This window comes from Pezoporus wallicus, unplaced genomic scaffold (assembly GCF_028554395.1).
Source record: "Pezoporus wallicus isolate ANWC-B61680 ecotype Strahan unplaced genomic scaffold, APGP_CSIRO_Pwel_v1 contig_13696, whole genome shotgun sequence".
NCBI classification, from domain to species: Eukaryota; Metazoa; Chordata; class Aves; order Psittaciformes; family Psittacidae; genus Pezoporus; species Pezoporus wallicus.
In genome coordinates this window covers 109,701-134,129 of record NW_026635673.1, presented here as the reverse complement: position 1 = coordinate 134,129, position 24,429 = coordinate 109,701, and the positions used below count along the sequence as shown (strand labels likewise).

The following is a 24,429-nucleotide window of genomic DNA, read 5'->3' as shown; positions in this document are numbered from 1 at the left end:
GCTCCCTTGGGATGGGACACCGGGATCCCCCCTTTCCATGGTGACAACAATGGGATGACCCCATCTCGCACTGGTCACTTTTCCCCTTGGGGCTCAGTTTCCCCATACACAGAGTTGGAGCATCCTGGAAAGCCCATGGTTAATCCCTGTTGGAGCCAGGGAATCCGGCTCTGCCTCGGAAGGAACCAGGAACAACACCCGAAGCAGGGGTGGGTTCTACCTCCCTCGTGGCCTCGGCTACAAGTGGCTTTTAGGAGGAAGACCCCCCCTTGCTGCTTGCTTCCTCCCTTGGGATCCATGACTCCAACCTGCCCAGGTCCAAAGTGCTACCAGAGCGCTCGAATTGCTAGCTGGGTGCACTGTGGCACCCATTGCCCTCTGCTCCCATTGCCATGGGGGGTGTTGGGCTGCTCAAGGGGTGTCAGAATGCCATGGGGATGTCAGGATGCTCACGGAGGTGGAAATGTGCCGGAGGGGCGCTTGTGTCAGTAGTGACTGAGCCGCAGCCCGGTGCGGACCCCCGGGTCTTGCTGCTCTTATCCCGGCCGAATTCCTGGGAGCTTAATGAGTAACCGGCTGCGAGGAGCCGAGAGGGTGTTTTGTGTGTTCCTGCTCCCCCCCGGCTGTATTTGTATAGGGTCGGGGGGCCCCATGCAGTGCAAAGGGGCACACACACACTGCCCGCGGGGGGAGGCAGCTCTTCTATGGCCATCAGAAACTTTAGAGGCTGTTGGAAGTTTCAAGAGCTTTAAGGTCCATTCCAATCCAAACCATTCCAGGATTCATTCTGTGATTCCACGATTCCCAAACTGGGCAGGGTCAGGTTCGATGTGGGGGATGCTTTTGCTCCACATTCCATCCCTTTTCCTGCTGGGACCAGGGTATTCCAGCCCCGGGCGATGCCTCGGGCACGGCCATGGAGCTGGTGTTGGGATTTGGGGATTGGACTGGAGCAATGGGTGAATCTACTGTGGAGGGTCCTCTTAGCTGAGACCCCACCAACTCGCTTCATGGCTGGTCCGTCCCCCCCCCGCAACGCTTCCCTCCTGCATTCCGCAGCGCCGGGATGGATGATCCCGATGTCTTCCTGGGTCCCTGCGAAGGAGCCCTGTGCGGGTTGCCGGGGCAGAAGCGCCGCTGCATGTCCGCGCTGGAGCCGGTTACCGGCCCCGGCCCTGGCTCGGAGGAGGAGGAGGAGGAGGAGGAGGAGGAGGACCGTGTTCAAGCGGTGCCGTTGCGGCGATCCTGCGCCCTCCGCATCGGCTCCCGGGATCCCTTCCGCCGGCACAGCTGGGAGCCGGGCAAGGAGCTGCGCGGGGTCCCCGGCTACGACCACCTCAGGTAGCAGTGACTTGCCCCGTGTCCCCATCCAGCCGTTCATCCCCTCCCCGCTGCTCCATCGGGGCCCTCCCAATACATCCCGAGATGTCCAGGGGGTGTTGGGATGTTCAGGGGGTGTTGGGATGCTCAGGGAATGTTGGGATGTTCAGGGGGTATAGAGATGCTCAGGGGGGCATCAGGGTGCTCAGGGGGTGTCGGGATGATCAGGTGAGTGTTGAGATGCTCAAAGGGGTGTCAGGATGCTCAGGGGATTTTGGAATGCTCAAGAGGGGTGTTGGAATGCTCAGCGGGTGTTGGGATACTCAGGGGGTATTGGGATGCTCAGGGGATGTTGCGATGCTCAGGTGATATTGGGATGCTCAGGGGATGTTGAGATGCTCAGGGGATATTGGGATGCTCAGGGGGGTGCCAGGATGCTCAAGGGAGTGTCGGGATGCTCAGGAGTCATCAGGATGCTCAGGGGGTGTTGGGGTGCTCAGGGGGGTGTGGGGGTACTCAGGGGGATGTCAGGATGCTCAGGGGTCACAGGCGCCCCAGGGATGACCAATTTTGAGGGTACCCCAAAAGCCAGGTGCTAGAGCAGGCCTCACCCCATGGGGATGGGGGGCCTGGTTGTGTGTCTCCCTCCATGCCCAGCTCGGGGTCCCCTCTGTCCCCACTGCAGAGTGAGTCTCAAAGGACTGAGCCCTAACGACACTGACTCCAGCGTGGAGCAGTTGGATGGGCTGGGACATCACCAGAGGGACCCCCGGAGAAACCCCCTTGTCCACAGCAACGATGACCTGGAGTCCCTGCTTTCCCAGGCAGAGGCAGATGAGCGGTGGGCACAGGTAGGAGCCCCCTTCCTCTCCTCTTCATGTCACCCAAGGGTGTCCCATCACCCACCTGCAGCCGGGGGGAACGGATGCATGGATGAGCTTGGGTAAGAGCAGAGCCTCATCCCGGGTGGCTTTGTCATCATCCTGAGAGCAGGATGCTCCTGCCCAAGCTCTATTTCGGGGATCAGGGAGGGGGATAATAGATGGTGTCCCCGACGCCAACCCCTTTCCCATGGATGCTGGCAGGAGGATGCGCAGGGGTTGCCGATATCCCGGAGCAGGCAGAGCTTCCACAGCTACAGCCTCTCCAAATCCTCATCTCTCGGCATCATCAACAGATCCCCCGATGCAGACGGTGAGTGGCAGCACCCAGAATCGGCCCAGGAATGGGGGAACACCACGTTACCCCCCCCCCCCCCATCCCTGCTTAAACTGGATTCTTGATCCCTCTTCTCATCGCTCTTTCTTTTCTTTTCCCATTGCAGAGATTTCCCTCTTTGCCTCCCAGCAGAGCCTGGTCAATGGGTGAGTTTGGGATGAGGTGTGCTGGGGGGTGAATAAAGCACCTCGAGGACCAGAGGGGAGACTTAGGGATGAAAACAGGGATTTTTGAGGGGTTATGGCTGCAGAGAGGAAGCGGGATAGATGCGACGGGGCCAGGCTGAGACCTGACACACTTCACTCATTGTACATCAGGCTGGTGGGGACGGTGTCCCCCTCCCCCCCGCTGGCATCACACTGTGCCAGCGGCGCCTGTCACAGCCCATTCCCATCCTCATTAGGGCGGTTGTGCCCGGGTGGCGCTGGCCGGAAGCCCCGCGGGGCACAAAGGGGGACAGGGACAAGCCATAGGGGACAGTGCTGCGTGTCCCTGCCCCTCTGTGTCTCCAGGGTCCGGAGCAGGGTTTATCCACCCGAGAGAGTGGGGTCCATGCCCGGAGCACCCCACAACCTGCTCCCCACCTTACAGGGAGTTGGCACTGCTGGGGGTGACCGGGGAAGGGGCCCGTGGTGGAGGGCTCTTCCCGCACCCCGCGAACAGAAGGGGCTCTGTGCTGGGTGCGGAGCCCGGGCTCGCTCCTCCCTGTTTCCAGGGACAGAGGGGGATTGTCCAGGCTGGATCCTCCGTCTCCTGCAGCTCCGGCGCCGGGAGCTGGGGGCAGCTGGAGCGGGAGGCCGGGAGCCAGAGCCGGGAAGAGACCCCCCTGGGCAGGACCCTCAGCTTCATCAAGAGGATGACGGGGAAGACGAAGGTACAGAGGGGAAGCAGAAGGGGTGGCAGAGGGTAATTCCCTCCCTGGAACACGAGGATGGGGTTGGGATTGGGGTCAATTGATGCTCTGCTCTTTAGAGAAGCCGTGCCTCAATTTCCCCTTCTCAGCCACCTCAAAGGTTTCATCCTTTGGGAGCTAAAAAGTTGGGGACACTCCCCCTTCCAGTGTACACACCACCACCCCCCCGGCTAATGCGGGTTTGGTTGTGCTGCCCCTTATCCCCATCCCCACGTTCACACCATCCCGGTGCACCCGGAGCCGCCGAGCAGAGCATAGAATGACGAGCGCTGCCGTATTCCCGACGGGCACCAGTGGGCGAGGTGGGGGACACTTGGGGTCCCCCCTTCCCGCCGTGGGCTGGGGGAGCGCTCCCAGCGGGACTCGTCGGGCTCGGCCGGAGGAAATGAGGTTTTTCCTGGCGTCGGGAATGCTTGTTTGTGCGCTGAGCTCACCGCCCTCCCGGGGCCCCTCCGCTCCAGCCTGCGGCTTCCTGGAGCCATTCCTCCATTTGGGATACTTTGCTCCTGCTTGTTCCCAGCCCGGACGGTAGAGACGGGAAGCAAAACGGGTGGCGGGGGGCAACTCCCTCTCTGGAACGCGAGGATGGGGTTGGGATTGGGGTCATTTAATGCTCTGTCGTTTGGGGAAGCCGTGCCTCAATCAGTGCCAAGCCCCCCCCACATCCATCCCTGTGCCTCAGTTTCCCCGTTTCACCGGGAGGCGATGCCTGCCCGTGGGGTGCTTCGGTTGATGGTGTCTGTGTCGGGCAATGGAGGTCCCCCCCCAGAGCAGGCCGGGGTTTGATTTGCTGCCATGCGAAGCCGTTAATCCCTAGCGCTGGCCCCTGAGCTCATCCTGCCCCTTTCCCAGCTGGATCAACTGCCAGCTGTTAACATCATCACGGGGCCATGCTTCCGCCCCCACCCCACGGCTCTAGTATGGTCCCATCCTGCCGGGTGCTGAGCACAAACAGGGTTAAATCCATTGGTATCCTTATTTTTAGTTAGCAGGAAGTTGTTCAAACCAGGCTCTGGCCGAGACTTGGTTTAGCAAAGTTTGTCCTATAACAAGGAAGGGTCCCCAAAGCTTGGGAGCGCTGGTTCCCCATGGAGGGGATGGATTGGAAAAGAGGGGCGGAGGTGTCAATCCTGATCAATGCAGCAGGATACGGAGCTGTGCACGTGGCGATTGCATCAGGCAGAGCAATGGGAGGGAGACTGGGTGCAGGATAGAGCCCCCCCCAGCATGGTCCCCTGGGGGCAAAAGGATGGTGGAAGGAGGCCCTGAGGCTGGTGGCACCATTGCCATGGTGTGGGGCAGATCATGAGGGGTGCTCACAGGTTTGGGGGGCCCCCATGTAGAGGCTGTGGCAGGGAGGATGGGAGGATGGGTCCTGGTTGCTGCAAGAGGGAGGTTTGGTGATGGGGACCCCAAGAGAGGTGGGGGCCCCAAGAAAGAGGACCCCAGAGGTCTGCAGGTAGCAGAGAGCATCCAGAGCCACTTTGGGGGCACAAGCTGGAGCTATGGGGGGAGGTTGAAAACGGCCATAGGGAGCAGGAGGCCACGAAGGGGAGGGCTGAGCTATTTCAGGAAGGAACCACAATCCCAACGGCCACGGCCAAGCTCACTGCCACTGCGGGGCCTCGGCACCATCCCCTCCTGGGGACCCCAAACCATGTCCAGCCACCCCAAGGTGAGTGGTGGGATCTGCTCCAGGCCATGAGGTTCTGCTGCTGGTCTCACCCGAGCACCCACCACCAGCTCTGTGATGATGGGGGGCTGCGACATGGGCTGAGGGTGAGGGTGACTGGCCTCACAGGGGGAACCCCGCAGCTTCCACTCTGCATCTGGAGCACCCCCATCTCCTCCCTTCCGGGCTCTTGATGGCTGAGCCATTGCTTCCCCCTTTGCCCTCAGGTCCCATGTGATGCTTGTGGGGCTTTCCAGTGGCACTGCCATGTAGGAAGAGGCACCAGATATCCCCAGTACCACTGGAGCCTCCCCACCAGTCACATCCTGCCCTGTGGTGCCCGATTTGGGTCCATTTCCATCGGGTTTGGGGCTGTTTCAGGGTCCCCACCCCTTCAGGAAAGGGGGAAGCAGACACGATCCTGGCTGGAGCGGTTTGTGCTCGGGGAGGAAATGAGGCCTCGGGATCAGGTTCTGGGTCAAAGGGGGAGCATGACCACATCCCCTGCCATGCTCTGGGTGGCCTCAACAGGCTTTGCTTCTGCTTTTGGGGCTGTGCTTTACTTCAAACACAGCTTTGGCCAGGCCCAGGTTGGATCATTGGATGTGTTTTCCCAATGGTTTTGTTCCTGCTTCTCATCTTCTGCGGGAGCTGCACAGCCAGGTTCATCCCACCCGCTTCCTGCAGGGTTTTGGTACATACGTGGCCCTTTCCTTTGCTGCCAGCTATGACTGAGGGAAACTAAGGCAGTTTCCAGGGAGCACTGGCACCTCACAGCAGCATCACTGTGGTTACTCATTAAACCTGCATCTCCCCCAGTTCCAAACCGGCTTTATCCCGTCCCCTTGGGGAACCTGGGTGCTGCTGAACTTGGAATTGCAGGGACAAAAGGGATTCTTATTTCCTTAAGGAGCTGCGGGGGGTGGCTTTGTCCTGGGGTTTAATAGGTGACACTTGGGTCACTCTTGGCCACAGCTCCTGGTGCTGGCAGATACTGGAGCCATCCCAGTGCTCCAGTTTCTTGGCAACCTTGTAGAGTTATCTCTGGATACATCCAATAAACCCCAGCTTCTCCTGGCTGGCACGTTAATGTTTAACCGTGCTGAGGTCAGCTCAGCTCCTGGTCCCTATAATCATCTTCAGCCCAACTTCTTGTTGGGAATCTTGAGGCAGAACCAGTGTTTTCCAGCCCTTTTCCCAGAGCAGCTCGCTTGGGGCATCAATTTGAAATAAAAGCCTGGGAAAAGGCCCCTTTGGACCCGCAATGCAGTGACGGGATCCGTGGGTCACCCCAGAGCTGCCCTTTGGGGGTATTTGGGGCTCCAGGAGCGGTGTGGGGAGTCCTGCAGCAGCCGGGCAATGAGGGATTGGAATCCCATGGGATGGTTTTGCTGTTTTATTCCAGCGCTGGTGGCACCCAAGGATGGGTCAGGGTCCCCCAAAGGTTGATGGTGACCGGGGTCCCAGGGCGACGGGAGGCAGGGAAGCTGAGGCACAAGCCCTGAGCATCCCTGCCGGGGCCCGATCCCTGCCCGATCCCTGCTTGGAGCCTGATACCGGCCCGGTCCCAGCCCCGTCCCGTTTCGAACAAAGGCCCGCGGGCAGCACGAGCAGGGGCCGGCACCGCGACCCGCCCCTGGGGGGGAGGCGGAGCCCGGCGCCGGGCAGGAACGGGACAGGAACAGGGCAGGAGCGGGGCAGCTCCGGGGATTATGTCCCGCATCGAGTCGCTGGCCCGGGCAAGGAGCAATCGTGCCAAGGTGGGTCCCGCTGGGCGCTCGGGGGGAGGGCATTTCGCTCCCCTGCATCTACTTGTGGGGTGCGGGGTCACACCCATCCAGCATGGGGGGGGGTTGGGTCAAACACACCACCCCCCCCAAGCTGAGGGGAACCTCACTGCGGTCGGGGGTGGGGGGTTTGTCCTTCCCCATCCAGCTTGAGACTTGGTGGGGGCAGGTTTGGTGTGAGGGGTGTCGTGGGGATGGGGTGATGCTCCCAGTGGGGTTTATGCAACCCTTAGCAAAGGGGTTGGGGGCCACAGGGGAGTCTCGGCAGCTCCCCATTGTGCAGGGGGTGTCTCCAGGGAAGGCAATCACCCCCTGCCCGCACCCCACCAACCATCCCACCAGCGACAAGTCGTGGGGCAAAGCAACGGCCCAAACTTCCTCCACCACCTTCCCCCCGTTTCCGCCGAAGCCCTTCGGTGGCGTGGTGAGGAAGTCGCTTTCTCCTCCTGCTGCCCAAGGACGTGGGGACCCCCCCCGGCACCCCGCTTCTCTCATCCACAGCCCGGTAGAGACCAAGCCTTTGGGGAGATGGGGAAACTGAGGCACGCAGAGCCGGGGGTGCTGGGGAGGGTCTCGGACGCCGTCGTTGTGGCCCGGAGCATGTGGCAATCGCGACGTTGGGCAGTGGGGAGGGGGGCTGAGGAGGGGACCCGGCTGCTGCCAAGCGCTGCCTGCACTTGGGCTTTGTGCTGCTGCGAGCGTGCAAGGCGGGTGTGCAAGGCAGGTGAGTGTGCAAGGCGAGTGCGCAACTCGCTGTACCCCAACAGCGGGGGTGCTTGGGGGTGGGGGGGTCCCCCGATATGGCTCCTATGGTGTGGCCCAACCTTGCATGCAGCGAGTTTGTCGGGTCTGGGGTAGATGGAGGTTTCGGGGTGTTCAGCAGTGGGGTTTGGGGCGCGGTGATGGCACCAGGGCGGGGTGGGGGGAAGTGGTTGTTGATTCCTGCGCCGGCCAAGGGGGGGGGGAAATGGTGGTTTTTGTTTAAAGAAAGTTTCCTCAGTGCCCGTTTCGCAGCAGCCAGCGCCGGCCTTGGGCTAGAGGGGTCCGGGGGGTCCCCCCAACTCCCCAGAGCGGCTGCCAGCATCCCTGCTTTAGAAATGGGGGGACACCGCTGTCAGGATATGTGGGACCCCCCGGCTGTGGCTTTACAAAGTGGGGAGACCCCGTCTCCTGTGCCAACACCAGCTTTTGGGGGCAATCCCGGCATTGCAGAGCCCCCCCCTTGCTACTGCCTCCCCCAAAAAGAGCAGAGTCGGGGGTCCCCACGCTGTCCCCCCCTCACCCCTCAGTGGCGTCAAACATCAGAGGGGGGAATTTGGGGTTAGAACGAGAGGATTTGTGCACTTTGGGGGACACCCCCCCCTCTTTTCGGGGGGGGGGGGGGGGAACGGGACCATCCCCGCGTGGTTTCAGCCCCGGCTCAGCGGCGTCTTTTGTTGCTGACTGTGCGGACGGCGTTGGCTTTGTTCAACGTCGGGGTGGCAAACGGTGTGGGGGGGCCGGGACCGTCCCCAGCCGAGGAAGGACAGCGCCGTGACGCCGTTCTGGGGACACAAACCCATCGCCCAGGTCAGAACTTGGGGATTTTTGGCGCTCCGGGGGCTGGCGCGGGGGTTTTCCCACCGGGATTTGGGCTATTTCGGGCGAAGTCGTGGCGGCGGCAGCAGAAACGCTCCCGTTGTAGGCGGCGGAAAAAGAACCCCCCAAACACCTCCGGTTTCTATTTAAAGTGGAGAAACTTCCTTTTCTCCACCAGCCCCGGGGGGGTGCGTGCGGGGGGACCCCCCAAAAACGTGTCCCCACAAACCTGCGGCGCCCAATGGGGGGATTCGGCTCCAGTTTGGTTCTTGGGGAGTCTGGGTTTGGAGGTGATGCTGGGGGAGGGGGGTTGCAGGGTTGTTGGGGGTCCCCCCGGGCACCCCCGTGTGTTTTGGGGGGTCCCCCCGGTGTGCATGCATATATATAGAGAGAGAGCCACGCGGTGACTCGTGTCTCATGTGTCCTCCAAGCCATGGGGTGCAGCCGGACACCCCCAAACCCGCTGCTGGACTTAGGGCAGGGCTTGGGGGGTCATTACACCCCTGTCACCCCTTGTCGTGCGGGGCCTCCGTGTCCCACCACCGGGGCCTCCAACCCCCCCGCCTGGCCTTTTGTCCCCGACCCGGCTGTGTTTGGAGCCGGTGCCGCAGGGTCCCGGTGTGGGGTTCGCCCCTTTCCTGTCCTGGGGGGCAGCCACAGCCCCTCGGGGCCCCCCAGACCCCCCTTGGGGCTGGTGGGAGCCGGTTGTTGGGGGACAAATGACAGCGGGGGGGTGGGGGGGGTGGGGCGGCTGCAGGAAGCAGCTCCCGCCTTTGTCTGGCGGCGGGTTCGGTTTCCTGCGGCCGGGACGGGGCTGGAGCGATGCGGGGCGGGGGGACGGGACATCAAAACAACGGGAAGGAGACTGGAATAGGGAAAGGGAAGGGAAGGAATAAAAGGAAAAGGAGGGAAAAAGGGAAAGAGGAGGAAAGGAATGAAAAGCGGGGGTGGGGGGAGGGAAAGAAAAGAGGAGGAAAAGCAAGGAACATAAAGGGATGGGACTGAAGGAAAAAGAAAAGGGGGGAGAAAAAGAAAGGAAAAAAAAAGAAAGTGGAAAAAATGGGAAAAGAAAAAAGGGAAAAAAAAAATGAAAAATAGAAAGGAAAAATAAAAGAGGAAAAAAGGACAAAGAAAGAAAAAAGAAAAAGAAAAGAAAGAGAAAACATGAAAAAGGGGAGAAGGAGGGGGGAAACAGGGAAAAGGCCAAAAGGAAAGCCAAAAAAAGGAAAAAAGTCAAACTGATCCCAAGTGACCAACCAAGCCCAAAGCAGAATAAAAGAAAAGGGAAGGAAAAAAGCCAAACGTGGCACAAAGGAGCCGGGGGGGTCGCGGCCAGCGCGGGCAGATGCTGGGGCAGATGTTGGGATGTGCTGCTGCTCCTGTGGCCCGTTCCCGGTGGACGGGGATGTGGAGGGACCCCTGTGCAGCGAGCGGGTGAGCGCCGGGGTCTCCCTTCCTGTGGGGGGGCTCGGCCTCTCGCCACCTTCAGGGGGGTAGAAGCAGTGATGGGAAGCGAGACCCCCCTTTGGGTATTGGGGATGTTGCTGGTTTGGGGATGCAGTGTCTGTTGGGGGTGCCCGGTGCCAGGCACAGACGGGTGCTGGAGGGGGGGGCACACAAAGGCTGCTCTGTGTCCATTGGATGCGACAGGAGCAGCCGCTCGGGGTGCTCAGGATAACTCCTGCTCACTCCCATTTTGCAGGAGGGGGAAACCCATGGTGAACCCCAAAACCATCACCATGGGGGGGGGGGAAGTTGGCCACCAGCCCCCTCACTTTTGGCCTCCAACCTCCTCATTTTGGGTTGGAAAGGGTAAAAATACCCACTTTGGATAGGAAGAGGAGGTGGGACGGCGCGGAGCTGGTGCCTGCCTATGCCCCCGGTTGTCACCTCCCCCCCACCGCGGCCCCCGCACCTCATCCCCATTGGGGCTGGTGGCTGCGGGGGGGGGGGGTGGTGATGTGGGGGGGGCTTTCTCCCGCAGCCATCCCGTTGTCATGGTTATGGGATGATGGGAAGCAGGAGCGATGCGGGTGGCTTCTCCCCAGCCGCTCAGCTCCTTGTCCCCCCCATGCCCGGGGGCCAGGACCCACCGGGTGCCAGTGGGGACCGGGTGATCCCGTGTCCCACTCGGCTTCCCGCATCCATGAGCCGTATCCCGAAGCAAAGTGGGGCTGGGGGCGCTGGGGGGCGGCCTCTGAGCCGCAGCCCCATCAGGCGCCCGCCGCATCTCTCCGGGCAGAGCAAGGAGAAGGAGAAGATGAAGGAGGGCAAGGAGAAGGACGCCCGCTACACCAATGGCCACCTTTTCACCACCATCACCGTGTCCGGCATGACCATGTGCTTCGCCTGCAACAAGAGCATCACGGCCAAGGAAGCTCTGATCTGCCCCAGTGAGTAGCCAAAAGGGCTTTGCCAGGGTGGCTGTATCAGGGTGGCTTTGCTACAGTGGCTTTACCAGGGTGGCTTTGCCATAGTGGCTTTGCTAGGGTGGGCACCACAGTCCCCATTGCAAGAGGCTGATGGCTTCAGCTTTGGCTCCATGGAGATGCTCGCCCCATGGAGGTGATCTGGCACATCCCCATCGATGCCGGGTGGAGCCGGTGGCACCATGTCCTGTGGCACTGGGGGGTGGTCAATGGCACTGCAGAGGCTCAGCTGCTCCCTTGGCAGCTGCAGCTCCATAATCCGCATCCACCCGGATTCCCGCTGCATCTGCTCCCATCGCTCCGGCACTGGCGGTGTTCCAGGATGGGGGTGGCGGGAGGTGTCTGCATCACCTCTCCCTGCCCCTTGTGTCCCCCCCCAGCCTGCAACGTCACCATCCACAACCGCTGCAAGGACACGCTGCCCAACTGCACCAAGGTGAAGCAGAAGGTGAGTGCTAGGCGGGACAAGTAACACTGTGGTGGCATGGGCACCATGGGGACATTGTGGGGACACGGGGACATGGTGCCACCCCCGTGACGCCTCCGCTCCCCTCCTGCAGCAACAGAAAGCGGCTCTGCTGAAGAATAGCTCGGCGCTGCAGTCGGTTTCACTGCGCAATAAGAGTGAGTGGGGTGGGATGATGTGATAGGGTGAGATGGGATGACGGGATGGGATGACGGGATGAGCCAGGGGGTGGGGGTGGACAGGATACCCCCCTCTCGATGTTGCCCGTCACTGTTACATCACAAGAAGGCCTCAATTCCCATTGCTTCATCTCCATCCCTGTCCCCCCATCACTTCATTCCTATCCCTGTGTCTCTGACCCATCCTTATGTCCCTTATCCTGTTCCTATGTCCCCATCTGTCCCTCCCCATCCCTGTGTCCCTACGTCTTCATCCCTATCCCTGCATCTCTGACCCATCCCTGTGTCCCCATCACTTAATGCCCATCCCTATGTCCCCATCTCTTCATCCCTATCCCTTTTTCTGCCTGCAGGGATGGGGATGCCAGGGGCGTGCAGTATCCCCCATAGGCAGCCTGGGGGGTGTTGGGGGGTCATGGCGCTGACCCTCCCCGGTGTTATCCCTCTTTCCCCAGCTGCCATCCGGGAACGCCCCAACTCTGCCATTTACCCCTCGGAAAGCTTCCGGCAAACACTGCTGGGCCCCCGCCGGGGCCGACCCTCCCTTTCCCTCTCCAAAAGCGTCTCCACCACCAACATCTCAGGGTAAGCACTGGGAAAACCGGGGCTGGGTGTCCCAGGGCTGTCCCCTGGGTGTCCCCGTCACATCCCACCCATCCAAAGGACGTTCAATGATGAGTCTCCGCTGGGAATACGGCGGATCCTGTCCCAGTCCACGGATTCCCTCAACATGCGGAACCGCACGCTGTCCGTGGAGTCGCTCATCGATGAAGGTGGGGACACAATGGGAATGGGGGGACATGGGATGGGACATGGGACCCCCCACACACACCTTGTGCCACCCTCCCCGCAGGTCCTGACGTGATCCTGAACCAGCTGATGAGCGACTTCGAGACGGACGGGAAGGACTTCGAGGCGGATTCCTGGAGCCTGGCGGTGGACAACAGCTACCTGCAGCAGCACAAGATGGATGTGATGAAGCGCCAGGACGTCATCTATGGTGAGCGGGACACGGGGGTGGGTCAGGGATGCAGGGACAGGGAAGAAGAGATGGGGATACTGGGATAGAATAAAGGACATAAGGATGGGTTAGAGACGCAGGGGTGGGGATGAAGAAAAGGAGAGACAGGGACAAGGTACAGGAGACACGTGAAGGGGTCTGAGACTCATGGATGGGGATGAAGCAATGGGGACACAGGGACAAGGGAGGAAGAGATTCGGACACAGCGACAGAGTAAGAGACTTAGGGATGAGTTAGAGATGCAGGGATGGGAATGAAGGGATGGGGAAACAGGAACAGTTTAGGGGACAGGGATGGGATTGAAGCAATGGGGACACATGGATGGAGATGAAGTAATGGGGACACAGGGATGGGGCTGGAGTGATGGGGGATACCCAGTGGCAGCAGCTGCTTGCGCTCTCACCCATCCCGTCCCATGCCACGGCAGAGCTGATCCAGACAGAAATCCACCATGTCCGCACGCTGAAGATCATGGGCGCCGTGTTCCGCAAGGCCATGCTGGAGGAGCTGCAGCTCGACCCGGCCTCAGTGCACAGGATTTTCCCATGCGTGGATGAGCTGAGCCAGATCCATGAGCGCTTCCTGGCGCAGCTCCTGGAGCGGCGCCGCGAGTCCCTGGCCCAGGACAGCAACAAGAACTTTGTCATCAACCGCCTTGGGGACATCCTGGTCAACCAGGTAAGGGGCCAGTGCAGGCAGTGGGTGCTATGGGGGGCACTCACATGGCCTTGCTGATGTCTCCTCGTGTCCCCAAGTTCTCCGGGAGCAGCGCAGAGCAGCTCAGGAAAGCCTACTCGGAGTTCTGCAGCAAGCACACCAAGGCCGTGAAGGAGTACAAGGACCTGCTGGCCCGAGACAAGCGCTTCCAGCAGTTCATCCGGGTGAACATCGCTGTCCCCATCCCTGCATCCCTGACCTACCCCTGTGTATCCATTGCTTCATCCCCATCCCTGCATCCCTGACCCATCCCTGTGTCCCCACCTTTTCATCCCTGTCCCTGCATCGCTGACCCATCCCTGCATCCCCATTGGTCACTGCTAATGGCACTTCTTCCCTTCCTCCTCCTCCTCCTGGCCAGAGGATGGCGCGGTCCCCGCTGCTCCGCCGTCACGGCGTTCCCGAGTGCATCCTGCTGGTGACACAGAGGATCACCAAGTACCCTGTGCTCATCGAACGCATCCTGAAGAACTCCAAAGGTACCGGGATTGGGAGCAGATGGGACAAACCAACTGGGTCCAACCCTGCCTACATCCCAACCCCTTTGCTTCCAGACAACGAGGGCGACTCCGCGGACCTCTCACGGGCACTGAGGCTGGTGAAGGAGCTGATCTCGTCCATCAACGAGGAGGTGCACGAGTGCGAGATGAACGCACGGCTCTGGGATGTCTACAGGCGCGTGGACGGCCGGGCCAAGGTGCAGCTGCCCTGGGAGAGCCGCGCCGGTGTCTTCGGCCGCGACGAGCTCCTGCGCCGCAAACTGGTGCACAGTGGGTGCATGCTCTGGAAGACCGCGGCTGGGCGCTTCAAAGGTGGGGATGGAGGTGCCAGGGAATGGGGGTGGAGATGCCAAGGGATGGGGATGCTCTGGGACCAGGGTGCTTGGGATAGAGGCGCCAGGGCATGAGGATGGAGGTGCCAAGGACTGGGGATGGAGATGCCAAGGGATGGGCATGCTCAAGGGCTGTGGGATGGAGATGGCAGGGGATGGGGGTGCCAGGAAGTTAGGGTACCAGGCTATGAGGGTACCTGGGTGTGATGATGGTGCCAGGAGTAAGTACCAAGGGATTGCAGGTGCCCAGGGATGGAGATGCCAGGGCACAGGAGTGCCAGGGGCTCCTCACCCTTAGCAAGCCTAAGGGCCACGCACCTCAGCATCACCTCCCTGTGCTCCCCCCAGATGTGCTGGTGCTGCTGCTGACCGATGTCCTCATCTTCCTGCAAGAGAAGGACCAGAAATACACCTTTCCCATGCTGGTGAGCACCAGCACCCAGCCCTTTGCACCCTGACCGCTTGCATCCCGTCCCCTTCACATCCCATCCCCTCACATCCCACCCCGCTGCAGCCAGGCTGTCACTTCAATCCCCTCCTGTTTCCTGCAGGACAAGCCGGCCGTCGTGTCCCTGCAGAACCTGATCGTGCGGGATATCGCCAACCAGGAGAAGGGGATGTTCCTGATCAGCGCCGCGCCACCGGAGATGTACGAGGTCCATGCCGCATCCCGTGACGACCGCAACCACTGGATGAAGCTCATCCAGCAGACGGTCGGGCTGTGAGTGTCATCCCATGGGATGGGGCGGCTAGATTTGGGGATCTCCATGGATTAAGGATGGGGAGTGCGAATGTGGGTGCAGCTCCTAGTTGGAGCCTCTGAGCCTGGGCTGGAGGCAGCTGGTGGGAAGCGGGGACAGCATCTCTTTCCCCTCATCTTGTCTCCATCATCCCTTTCCCATTAACTCTTCCCCATCATCACTTCTCCTTCCCTTCCCCTTCCCTTCCCTTGTCTTCCCCCCTCTTTCCCTTCTTTTTCCCATCATCTCTTCCCCATCTCTTCCAGCTGTCCCAGCCGACAGGATTTTCCCTTGATTGAGACAGAGGTCGAAGCATCCTTACGCAAGCTGAAAGGTGGGATCCCTGTCCCCGCATCCCAGCTCATCCCTCCCCATCCCTGCTCATCCCTCCCCATCCCTGCTCATGCTCTCCCCCCTTCCCAGACCGTATCCTGCAGCAGGATCGGAAGCTGACGGCGCTCCTGGAGGAGAAGGTCGGGCTCTTTGCGGACATGCTGGCGCTGACCGGAGCTGAGGAGCCCTCTCCCACCCTGGCCCCACGCTCCCTCTTCCACTCCGACTCAGCCGAGGCTTCCCGAGGGGAAAAGCTGATGCATGACGCTATCCGGGAAGGTACGGATGCTCTGGGATGCTTTGGGATGCTCTGGGATGGGGAAACTGAGGCACGGGGATCTCATCCTGCTTTCCCGCAGTGGAATGCCTCACGGAGATCTTCACTGGCTCCGGGCGCGACCGAGATCAGAGCAATGAGGCCGAGACCTGCCCCAGCCCCGGCACCAGCAGTAAGGGGGGAGACATGGGATATGGGACATGTTCCAGCTCTGCTGCTTTGGGGTTCCCCCTTCCCCCCATGGGGCTTATCCCAGCCTCTCCTCCATCATCCAGACGGTGATGCCAACAGCTTCAATGGCTCCATGGATTTCTGCCGCACGGATCCGGACGCTGGGCAACGGGTGAGTGTGATGGGGAGGGCACCCTGTTGGGCCCTCCCACCCTGTGCCACCACAGTGTCACTGTTCTTTCTCCATAGGATGGGAATGGCAACCAGGTCCTGCCGCGGGTACCACAGGAGGTAAGGGCAGGGGGGCTCTGTCCCTGCTGTGCCTCAGTTTCCCCACTGCAGCTTCTCCGGGATTCACTATCTTGTCCTCTCCTCCCACAGGAAATCAACCAGCGGCTGGTGAACCTCTACAGCCTCCTGCATGAGCTCCAGGTCAGTGGGACAAGGCTGCAGGCATGAGGGGGACAAGCTGGCATTCCCCTGCTACATCCATCCCCCTATAACCACCCTACAACCATCCCCTTGCCCATATCTCCCTGCCTGCACTCCCTACCTACGTACATCCCCCTGCCTATATCCCACTGCCTGTGTCCCCCGGCCCACATGCACCCCCTTGCCCATATCCTCGTGCCCATACCCCCATCCCACAACCATCCCCCTGCCCACATTCCCTTTCCAAATACTGTATCCTTCTGCCTGTACCTCTTGCCTGTATCCCCTACCCACACACATCCCCCTAACCATATCCCCCTGCCCATATCCCCTTGTCTACATGCATTCCCCTGCCCACTTTCCCTTTCCAAATACATCCGCCTGCCCAGAACCCCTGCCCATACACATCCCGCTGCCTATATACATTCACCTGCCTCTATCCCACTGCCTACATCCCCCTTCCTACATAAACCCCCTGCCCACCTCCCCTTGCTGTATGCCTGACCCCATTCCCCTGCCCCTACCCACTGCCTGTAGCCCTCTGCCCATATTCTTGCCTGCATTTCCCTGCTCGCATCCCTGCCAGCATCCCTGCCCCTATCCCTGCCCATATCCCTGCCCGTATCCCTGCCCGCATCCCTGCCCGCATCCCTGCCCGTATCCCTGCCTGCATCCCTGCCCACATCCCTGCCCGTATCCCTGCCCGCATCCCTGCCCGTATCCCTGCCCGTATCCCTGCCCGTCTCCCTGCCCGCATCCTTGCCCGTATCCCTGCCCGTATCCCTGCCCGTATCCCTGCCCGTATCCCTGCCCGTCTCCCTGCCCGCATCCCTGCCCGTCTCCCTGCCCGCATCCCTGCCCGTCTCCCTGCCCGCATCCCTTCCTGTGCCCCTGCCCACGCCGCCGCTCCCGCAGGCGGTGGTGCTGCAGCAGGACACGCTGCTGGAGCTGCGGCTGCAGGAGGCCCCGGACAAACCATCCCGGCGCGGCTCCCAAGCGGCTCCTGCCGAGCCGGCGCCCCGGGCGGGCGAGAAACCGGGAGCGACGGAGCTGGCGCTGCTGCAGCGGCAGCACGGGCTGCTGCAGGAGGAGCTGGGCCGCTGCCGGCAGCAGTGCCAGGAGCGGGCGCAGGAGGCGGCAGCGCTGGATTCCCGGCTGCGGGACAGCGAGCGGGAGCGCGGCCGCCTGGAGCGGGAGCTGGAGGAGGCGCGGCGGGAGCTGGGCGCGCTGCGGCACGACGGCGGCGTCACCACGCGGGGGCGCCGCGGAGCCGACCCGCGGCGCAGGAGCCTGCCGGCAGGGGACGCGCTGTACCTGAGCTTCACCCCGCCGCAGGTACCGCGGTGACACGAGTGCATCCGGTCTCAGCGCGGGGGTAACGGGGGGGTAAAGATGTGCTCATTCATGACACGAGTGTGTCCGGCCGCAGCACAGCGCTCTCTCCTTCCACTCCCCCCCCTTCGCCCCCTGCCCGCGAGAGGACCTGGAATACGGGGTGGGGGTCGATCCCGACCGGCTCCGGGATGGCAACGACATCCTGGATGTGCTCCTGGAGGATGAAGCCTTGGGAAGCCGCCGCTCCCCTCCAACCAGCCCCCGAGGTGGGTTTTGGGGGGGGGGGGGCAGGATCACCCCCTTTTCCCATCACGGGTGGGGATTAACCTGATGTTTTCCCATAGATTTCCTAAGGATGCAGGATATTCCTGAGGAGGTGGAGAGCAGCCAGGAGCTGAAGGATGGCGACGGGGGCTCCTCTGATAGTTAGGGACCAGCTCCAGCCCCACCCCCAGCACCCTATAACCACATGGATCCATATGGGGAGCATTGGGGACAGCGGGATTTGGAAGCTGCTATTCCCATGGGAGCCTTACAGAGCTGGAGGGGGGGGATGGGACCGACTTGGGGGTCCCCCCGTCTCTGCTGGGATCTATTTATTTATTGTGATGGGTTGGGGGATCCCAGCACGGGGCAGGATGCGGCCCCTACTCCCCTCCCAGTTTTAGGGGTCCCCGGGTATGTGGGCGCCGGGCCATGGGGTTGGGGACGGTTCTTGGTTCCCCCTCAATTTAAGTGTAAAAAGCGCCAGAAAGGAAGAAAGAATGAGTGGAAAATCATTAAAAAGCCCTGTTTGGCCCCAAAATGTGCAGGGGGCGGAGGGGGCAAGGGAGCCCTGTGAGGGGAGGTTGTGCAGTGAGTGGGATGAGTCTCAAACACATACGGTGGGGGGGGGTCCCCATATTGGGGTGTGTGACCCCCAAAGTGGGATGTGTCACTCCCACACTGGGGTTTCTGTCCCCCAAAGTGAGGTGTGTCTCCCCCAAAATGGGGTGTGCGTCCCCCCCAAAATGGCATGTGTGTTCCTCGTCTTGGGGTGTCTGACCCCAAAGTGTGCTCTGTGTGTGTCCCATACTGGGGTTTGTGTTCCCCCGAGTGCGGTGATGGGGACCCCCGGGAGGTCACAGAGCCCTGTGCAGGGTGATGGACACCCACACCCCGGGTGCTTGGGGCCGGGGGAGGGGGGCCGGGGCTCCACGGCGCCGGGGAGGGGACGGGACAAGCCCGGGCTGAGCCGCGGGCGTGGGGAGGTGACGGGGCGGAGGCCGCGCGTTGGGGCGGCAGCACCGGCACCCACAGACCTGCAGCGGCACCGGCGCGGCACCGCGGGGTCCTGGGGGTGTCCCCGGTCTGTGCCCCCCCGCCACCATGAAGAGGATGTTCTCCTGCTCCAGCTCGCAGGTGGCGGTGAGTCCCGGCGCCCCATGACTGCGGGTGTCAGCGAGCCCCGGGCCCGCTGAGCACCCATGGGTGCTGCCGTGGCAACCCTGTGGGGCTGGGTGGGAGGAAGGCCCCCCCCCCCCCCAACAGTTCCTGGTTGCGATCCTGGATTCAATCCCAATTCTAACCCCAGCCCCAGTCCCAGCCCTGATGCCGGCTGCATCCCAGACCCAGTGCTGGTCCTGGTGCCGACTGCACTCCCAGTCCCAGCCCCGATGCTGGCTGCGAGCCCAGTCCCAGGTCCAATGCCAGCTACAACCCCAACCTCAATCCAGCCCCAGTGTTGGTGACAGCCCAGACCCAAAGCTGGTCCCGATGCTGGCTGCAATCCCAGCCCTGATCCCAGCTCTAGTGCCGGCTGTAAACCCAATCCCAGCCCCAGCCCTGATGCTGGCTACAACCCAACACCAGTCCCGATTCCAGCTGCAATCCCAGCACCAATGCCTGCCCCAGTGCCAGCTACAACCCCAGCCCTGATGCCAGCCCAAATCCAGCTACAATCCCAATCCTGACCCCAGCCCTAATGGCAGCTACGACCTCAACCGCAATCCATCCCCCGCCTGCACTCCCAGTCCCGGCTCCAGGGTGGCTGCAATCGCAACCCCGATACTGGGATGCTCGGCCCCCGATGCCGGTGCCCGTCCCGGTGCGTATTCCCAGACCTGATCCCGCTGCCGGTCCCGAGCGCCGGTCGGTGCCACCACACCCCGCACGGCGGCGGGGCCGAGCCCGACAAACCAGCCGGGCAGGAGCAGGCTGGGGCACGCTCCGGCCTCGCCTCCCCTTGCTGGCTGCGCCCAGGGCCGGGATCCGCTGGGATTCGCGACCCCATCCCCGATGGAGCCCTCCAGCAAGCAGGAAAACTGAGGCACGGCTCCACGCCGCTGCGGGGGGCGGTCATTGACACACACACACACACACACACACACCCCGCAAGCCTGTGCCTCAGTTTCCCCTCGCCGCCACCATTCCAGGTGGAAAGCTGGAACAAGCAGGACCAGAAGCTGCTGGAAGCAGTGGAGAAGGGGGACGTGGGGCGCGTGGCTGCACTCGCCGCCCGCAAGACATCGCGTCCTGCCAAGCTGAACGCCGTGGGGCAATCCGCGTATGTTCCCCCCCACAGGGGACACCATGGGGGACACCGGGGGGGGGGGGGGGAGTGTACCTGGGTTGCAGCCACCACTCTCCCTCCTCCAGCTTCCACTTGGCTGCATCCAAGGGTCTCACCGAGTGCCTGACACTGCTGCTGGCCCATGGGGCACCGGTCAATGAGAAGAATGACGATGGTAAGAGGGGGATACTGTGGGGACACCCCCATAGACGGGGACACCCCATGGAGCCAATGTCCAGTCCCTGTGTGATGGTGATGCTGATGGGCTGAGTGTACCCCAGACCTGCACCCGGAGGCTGCAAGCTCTGGGGCAGCATCCCTGTCCTGCCATGCCATGGGGTGATGTCCCCAAGGTGGGGTGTCCCCTGGGGTTGGGGGTTCTCCCCGGTGTCCTCTCGGGCGCCGGTGCCCAGCCCGAGGGTGTCTCCTTGCAGGCAGCACTGCGCTGCATCTGGCCACCATCGCCTGCCAGCCCCAGTGCGTGAAGGTCCTGCTGCAGGTACGGGGATGGGGATGGAGATAGGGATAAGGATGGGGACAAGGACAGGGCTGGGGGTGCAGACGGGATGGAGCTCGGGATGGAGATGGGGATAAACATGGGGACAAGGAGCTGCCCACTGTGTCCCCCTCCAGTACGGTGCCAACGAGGGCCACGTGGACGGGCAGAGCCGAACCCCTCTGCACTGGGCTGGTGAGTGCCAGGGGGGGCCCAAACCAGGCTGGGCTGGGCTGGGGGGGTCTTGAAGGCTCATACGGGGTTGGGGATGTCCCAGTGACCCCCAAAAGAGCCGTGTCCGTCCCCCCACGTGCTGACACAGCCCATGCAGCCACTTCGGGCTGTGCCTCCAGTGTCCTCCTGCTCTGTGACCACGAGACCGTCCTGGATGTCACCGATGCAGTAAGTGGGGACCCTGGGGACGTGTGGGACCCAATGGGTGCTGGGAGGGGGCGCTGACAGCACCTCATGTCCCCCCAGCACGGGCAGACCCCCCTGATGCTGGCGGCAAGGGGCAACCACACTGCCATCTGTGCCCAGCTCCTGCAGCGTGGTGCCGACCCCAACCTGGCCGACAAGGAGCAGAAGTGAGTGTCTGCAGGGACAGGGGGGTGTCTGTGCTGTGCCCCGTGTGCAGGATAACGGCTTGATGGCGCTCGGTGCACCCTGGGGATGCCTCCTGGCCCCAAGGGAAGAGTGAGGGGAAAAGGAGTGGCAAGGAACGGGTTGCATTGTGCCACCATCATGTCACTGTGCCATCATGTCACTGTGCCAATAGGCACCCGTGCCATCGTGCCACCATGTCACTATGCTATTGGGAACCCATGTCACCATGCCATTTGGAACCCATGCCATCATGTCACCATGCCATTGGGCACCCAGGTCACCAAGCTACTATGCCACTGGGCACTCATGTCACCATGCTACTGGGCACTCATGTCACCATGCCACTGAGCACTCATGTCACCATGTCACTGCTCCACAGCACAGCCCTGGCGCTGGCCTGCGAACACGGCAGCCTGGAGTCGGCCGAGCTGCTGCTCAGCCATGGGGCGGCCCTCGGGGACACAGGGGACGAGGAGCGGTGGCACCACTTGGAGCAGAAGATCCCCAGCCGCGCCCTCCGGCGGCTCCTACGCCGCGCTCGCTGCAGTGGGAGAGGTGAAAGTCCCCCAGTCACCACCCCCTGCCCTTGTCACCCCATCACTGTCACCCCATCACTATCACCCCATCATCATCATCCCATCACCATCACCCCGTCACCATCACCTCGCCACCATCAGCCCGTCACCATCACCCCATCACCATCACCCACCACCCGGCTGCTTGTTTTAGGGGAAAAAGGTGTAAAAGCGGGACAAATGGGATCGTTTCTACCCCTCTCAGCAGAGAACGGTGCTGGCTGTACCGGGGACTCCGTGCCACAAACAGAGGGGACCCCGGGCAGTGACAGTGAGGAGGAGGAAGATGAGGGCAAGGATGAAAAGCAGCAGGATGGGAGCGATGTTCAGCGGCTGCAGGAGCAGCTGGAGAGGAAAACTCGGGAATGCCAGCGGCTGGAGGCCGCCTCCAACAGCATCCGGCAGCAGGTGCGGGAGCTGGCGCAGCTCCTGGCCGGAGCCGGGAATGGAATGCTGGATGAGGATGAGGATGGCGCCTGCCTGGCCCTGCTGGCGCAGCACATGGAGGAGCTGAGGAAGAGGATGATGGCCGAGGGTGAAGGACACCAACCGGGGGGGACATGTCCCGGGGCCGGGGCCGCTGCCCTGGTCCCCTTCCTGAGCTGGCTGCGGGATGAGTGCGCCCGGCTGCGGGAAGCGAAGGTGGGAGCCTTCACCCGGAGCAAAGGGCTGCAGAAGGAGGTGGAGGATGCCCTGAGGAGCAAACTGCACTACGAGGTGGTGTCGGCCGAGGCCGTGCGGAGGAGCTTGGCCGCTTGGGAGAAGCTGGTGCTGGTGCTGGAGCAGGCGCTGAGCCGCGCCGACGAGACCCACACCAAGATCCTGGAGGAATCCCGCGACCTCCTGGAAACCCTCGAGCGGGAGCTGCCGCAGGCGCTCAACGGGACGGCGGCGCCTTCCCAACGCCCGGAGCCGGCTCCGGGTGGGAAGAGCCGGGAGGAGCCGCCGGGGGAGGGTGGGAGCGCGGAGAAGGAGATGCAGGAGCTGAAGGAGAGCAACGGGATGCTCCTGGCGGAGCTGGCGCGGCTGGGGCGGGAGCGGGAGCGGCTGCAGGAGGAGCTGCGGGGGCTGCGGGAGCAGGACCCGGAGCTGGAAGGTGCCGCTCAGGGGGAGGTGCGGAGGCTGCGGCGGGAGCTGGCTCGGCAGCGGCGGGAGCTGGCGCTGCTGCGGGATGGGGTGGGCGAGCGGGTGCGGGAAGCGGCCGGGGACGCGGGGGCCGGTATCCTGCGGGAGCTGCACCACAAACTGGACGGGCTGGTGCGGTCCCAGCAGGAGGCCTTGCAGCTCATCACAGAGATGGAGGGCGAAGGTACCCCCGCAGCAGGAGCCCCCGGCAGCGATGGGGACGCTGTGCCCGCGGTACTGGCCGAGCTGGAGGAGGCGGTGGCTGAGCTGGTGCTGGCCGCGGGTCCCTGCGTGCCGCGGGCGCTGCAGCGCTTGGTCAGCACCGCGGCCGCCCTGCGCGACCGGAGCATCCCCCCGGGGCCGCCGGGAGCAGCGGGAGATGCCGAGCGCTGGCGGGAGGTGGCGGCCGAGGAGGCGAGGGCCAAGGAGGAGGCGCTGGGCCGGGCGGCTGAGCGGGAGCGGGAGCTGCGGGAGCGCGCGGACGGGCTGGAGCGGAGCCTCGGCAGCCTCCGGGACAGGGCCGGGGAGCTCGCCAGGGCCTGCCGGGACAAGGACGGGAAGGTGAGGCCGGCACCGGCCCCTTCCCACCGCTGTTCCCTTCCCATCACTGTTCCAAACGCTGTCCCCTTCCCATCACAGTCCTTATCACTCTCCCCTTCCCATTGCCATTCCCTTCCCATCACCATCCTCTTCCCATCATTTTCCCAGTCCTCCTTCCATATCTGTCCCCATCCCGTTCCCATCACCATTTCCATCACTTTCCCCATCCCATTGCCATTCCCTTCCCATCACCATCCTCTTCCTGAGGCTGTCCTCATCATTGTCCCTACCGTCATCCCCTTCCCATCACTGTTCTCATCCCCATTCCCTTCCCATCCTCATCCCCCTTCTATATCCATCCCCATTGCCTTCCCATCCCTATAACTGTCCTCTTTCCACTGCCATTCCCTTCTCATCACTCTCCCTATTGCCAACCATTCTCTTCTCATCGCTGTCCCCATCCCTGTCCCAGATGAAGAAGCTGCTGGTGGAAACAGAGAAGCTGTCGGCAGAGGTGCTGGGGCTCCGCAGCCAGAGCGCCCGGCTCCAGCTCCAACTGGAGGTGGGTGCCAGCACCCGCGGTCCCCTCGGACCCAGCACCCCACCTCCACATCCTCCTCTTCCTCCTCTTCCTCCTTCTTCCCAGGTCCAGCAGAAGAACCACCGGGACATCGTGGCCATCTACAGGACCCATCTGCTCAACGCTGCCCAGGTGGGACCCCGAAGCCCTGGCTCCAGGGGAACAATTCCAGCTGGAATGCTGGGCAATATGGAGCTCAGCACCCACTTTGGGACCCCGTTCCCTGGCAAAGCTCTTCCTCCCGCAGGGATTCATGGATGAGGGGGTGCACGCCATGCTGCTGCGCATCCTGCACACCCAGGGCTGAGGGGCAGGATCGGCCCCACGGCTCCCACTAAGGCATTAAATAGGCAAAGCTTCCTGGTCCCATCCTGTGCTCCCTGTCCCTGGCTGCCTTTGGCTGCAGCAGTGTGAGGGTCCTGGCTGGGAGCGAGGGTCCTGCTCCATGGGGGTACGCGGGGTGGGTTTGGGAGCCAGGCCACGGGTGGGCACAAATAGGACTAATCCCATAGAGTGCCATATAGCACCAAGTCCCC

At 62.5% G+C, this 24,429-nt stretch overlaps 2 protein-coding genes across 9 annotated transcripts; both read left to right on the top strand.

The window, feature by feature from the left end:
* The first annotated feature begins 1,059 nt into the window (after positions 1-1,059).
* On the top strand, positions 1,060-18,208 carry ARHGEF2 (Rho/Rac guanine nucleotide exchange factor 2). 7 transcript variants are annotated; one of them, XM_057397276.1, is made up of 26 exons: positions 1,060-1,341; positions 2,006-2,171; positions 2,406-2,514; positions 2,645-2,684; positions 3,298-3,412; positions 10,731-10,881; positions 11,298-11,365; positions 11,478-11,541; positions 12,018-12,147; positions 12,226-12,335; positions 12,416-12,562; positions 13,011-13,261; positions 13,339-13,464; positions 13,662-13,779; positions 13,855-14,112; positions 14,481-14,557; positions 14,684-14,853; positions 15,139-15,206; positions 15,296-15,484; positions 15,565-15,654; positions 15,758-15,825; positions 15,903-15,944; positions 16,035-16,085; positions 17,001-17,420; positions 17,515-17,686; positions 17,765-18,208. In XM_057397276.1, the coding sequence occupies exons 1-26, from the start codon at positions 1,067-1,069 to the stop codon at positions 17,848-17,850; spliced, it is 3,561 nt and encodes a 1,186-aa protein (XP_057253259.1). In that variant the 5' UTR covers positions 1,060-1,066; the 3' UTR covers positions 17,851-18,208. The 7 variants fall into 7 exon arrangements, with proteins under 7 accessions (XP_057253259.1, XP_057253260.1, XP_057253263.1 ...); XM_057397277.1 differs by having other exon boundaries at positions 1,249-1,341; positions 15,921-15,944; XM_057397280.1 differs by lacking the exons at positions 1,060-1,341; positions 2,006-2,171; positions 2,406-2,514; positions 2,645-2,684; positions 3,298-3,412 and adding an exon at positions 5,001-5,126.
* A 404-nt stretch (positions 18,209-18,612) lies between these two features.
* Positions 18,613-24,262, top strand: ANKRD35 (ankyrin repeat domain 35). 2 transcript variants are annotated; one of them, XM_057397285.1, is made up of 13 exons: positions 18,613-18,827; positions 19,835-19,965; positions 20,058-20,146; positions 20,406-20,470; positions 20,605-20,662; positions 20,799-20,869; positions 20,948-21,054; positions 21,453-21,628; positions 21,857-22,761; positions 22,921-23,334; positions 23,786-23,875; positions 23,960-24,025; positions 24,141-24,262. In XM_057397285.1, exons 1-13 carry the CDS (start codon positions 18,789-18,791, stop codon positions 24,198-24,200), a joined length of 2,271 nt encoding a protein of 756 aa, XP_057253268.1. In that variant the 5' UTR covers positions 18,613-18,788; the 3' UTR covers positions 24,201-24,262. The 2 variants fall into 2 exon arrangements, with proteins under 2 accessions (XP_057253268.1, XP_057253267.1); XM_057397284.1 differs by having other exon boundaries at positions 21,857-23,334.
* Positions 24,263-24,429: the final 167 nt, after the last annotated feature.

Coding starts and splice junctions, on each gene's coding strand:
- ARHGEF2 (XM_057397276.1), top strand. CDS start 1,067: ATGGATGATCCCGATGTCTTCCTGGGTCCCTGCGAAGGAGCCCTGTGC. Junction 12,148..12,225: donor TCCACCACCAACATCTCAGG/GTAAGCACTGGG, acceptor ACCCATCCAAAG/GACGTTCAATGATGAGTCTC. Junction 13,465..13,661: donor GCTTCCAGCAGTTCATCCGG/GTGAACATCGCT, acceptor CCTCCTGGCCAG/AGGATGGCGCGGTCCCCGCT.
- ANKRD35 (XM_057397284.1), top strand. CDS start 18,789: ATGAAGAGGATGTTCTCCTGCTCCAGCTCGCAGGTGGCG. Junction 21,055..21,452: donor CTGGCCGACAAGGAGCAGAA/GTGAGTGTCTGC, acceptor ACTGCTCCACAG/CACAGCCCTGGCGCTGGCCT. Junction 23,335..23,785: donor GCCGGGACAAGGACGGGAAG/GTGAGGCCGGCA, acceptor TCCCTGTCCCAG/ATGAAGAAGCTGCTGGTGGA.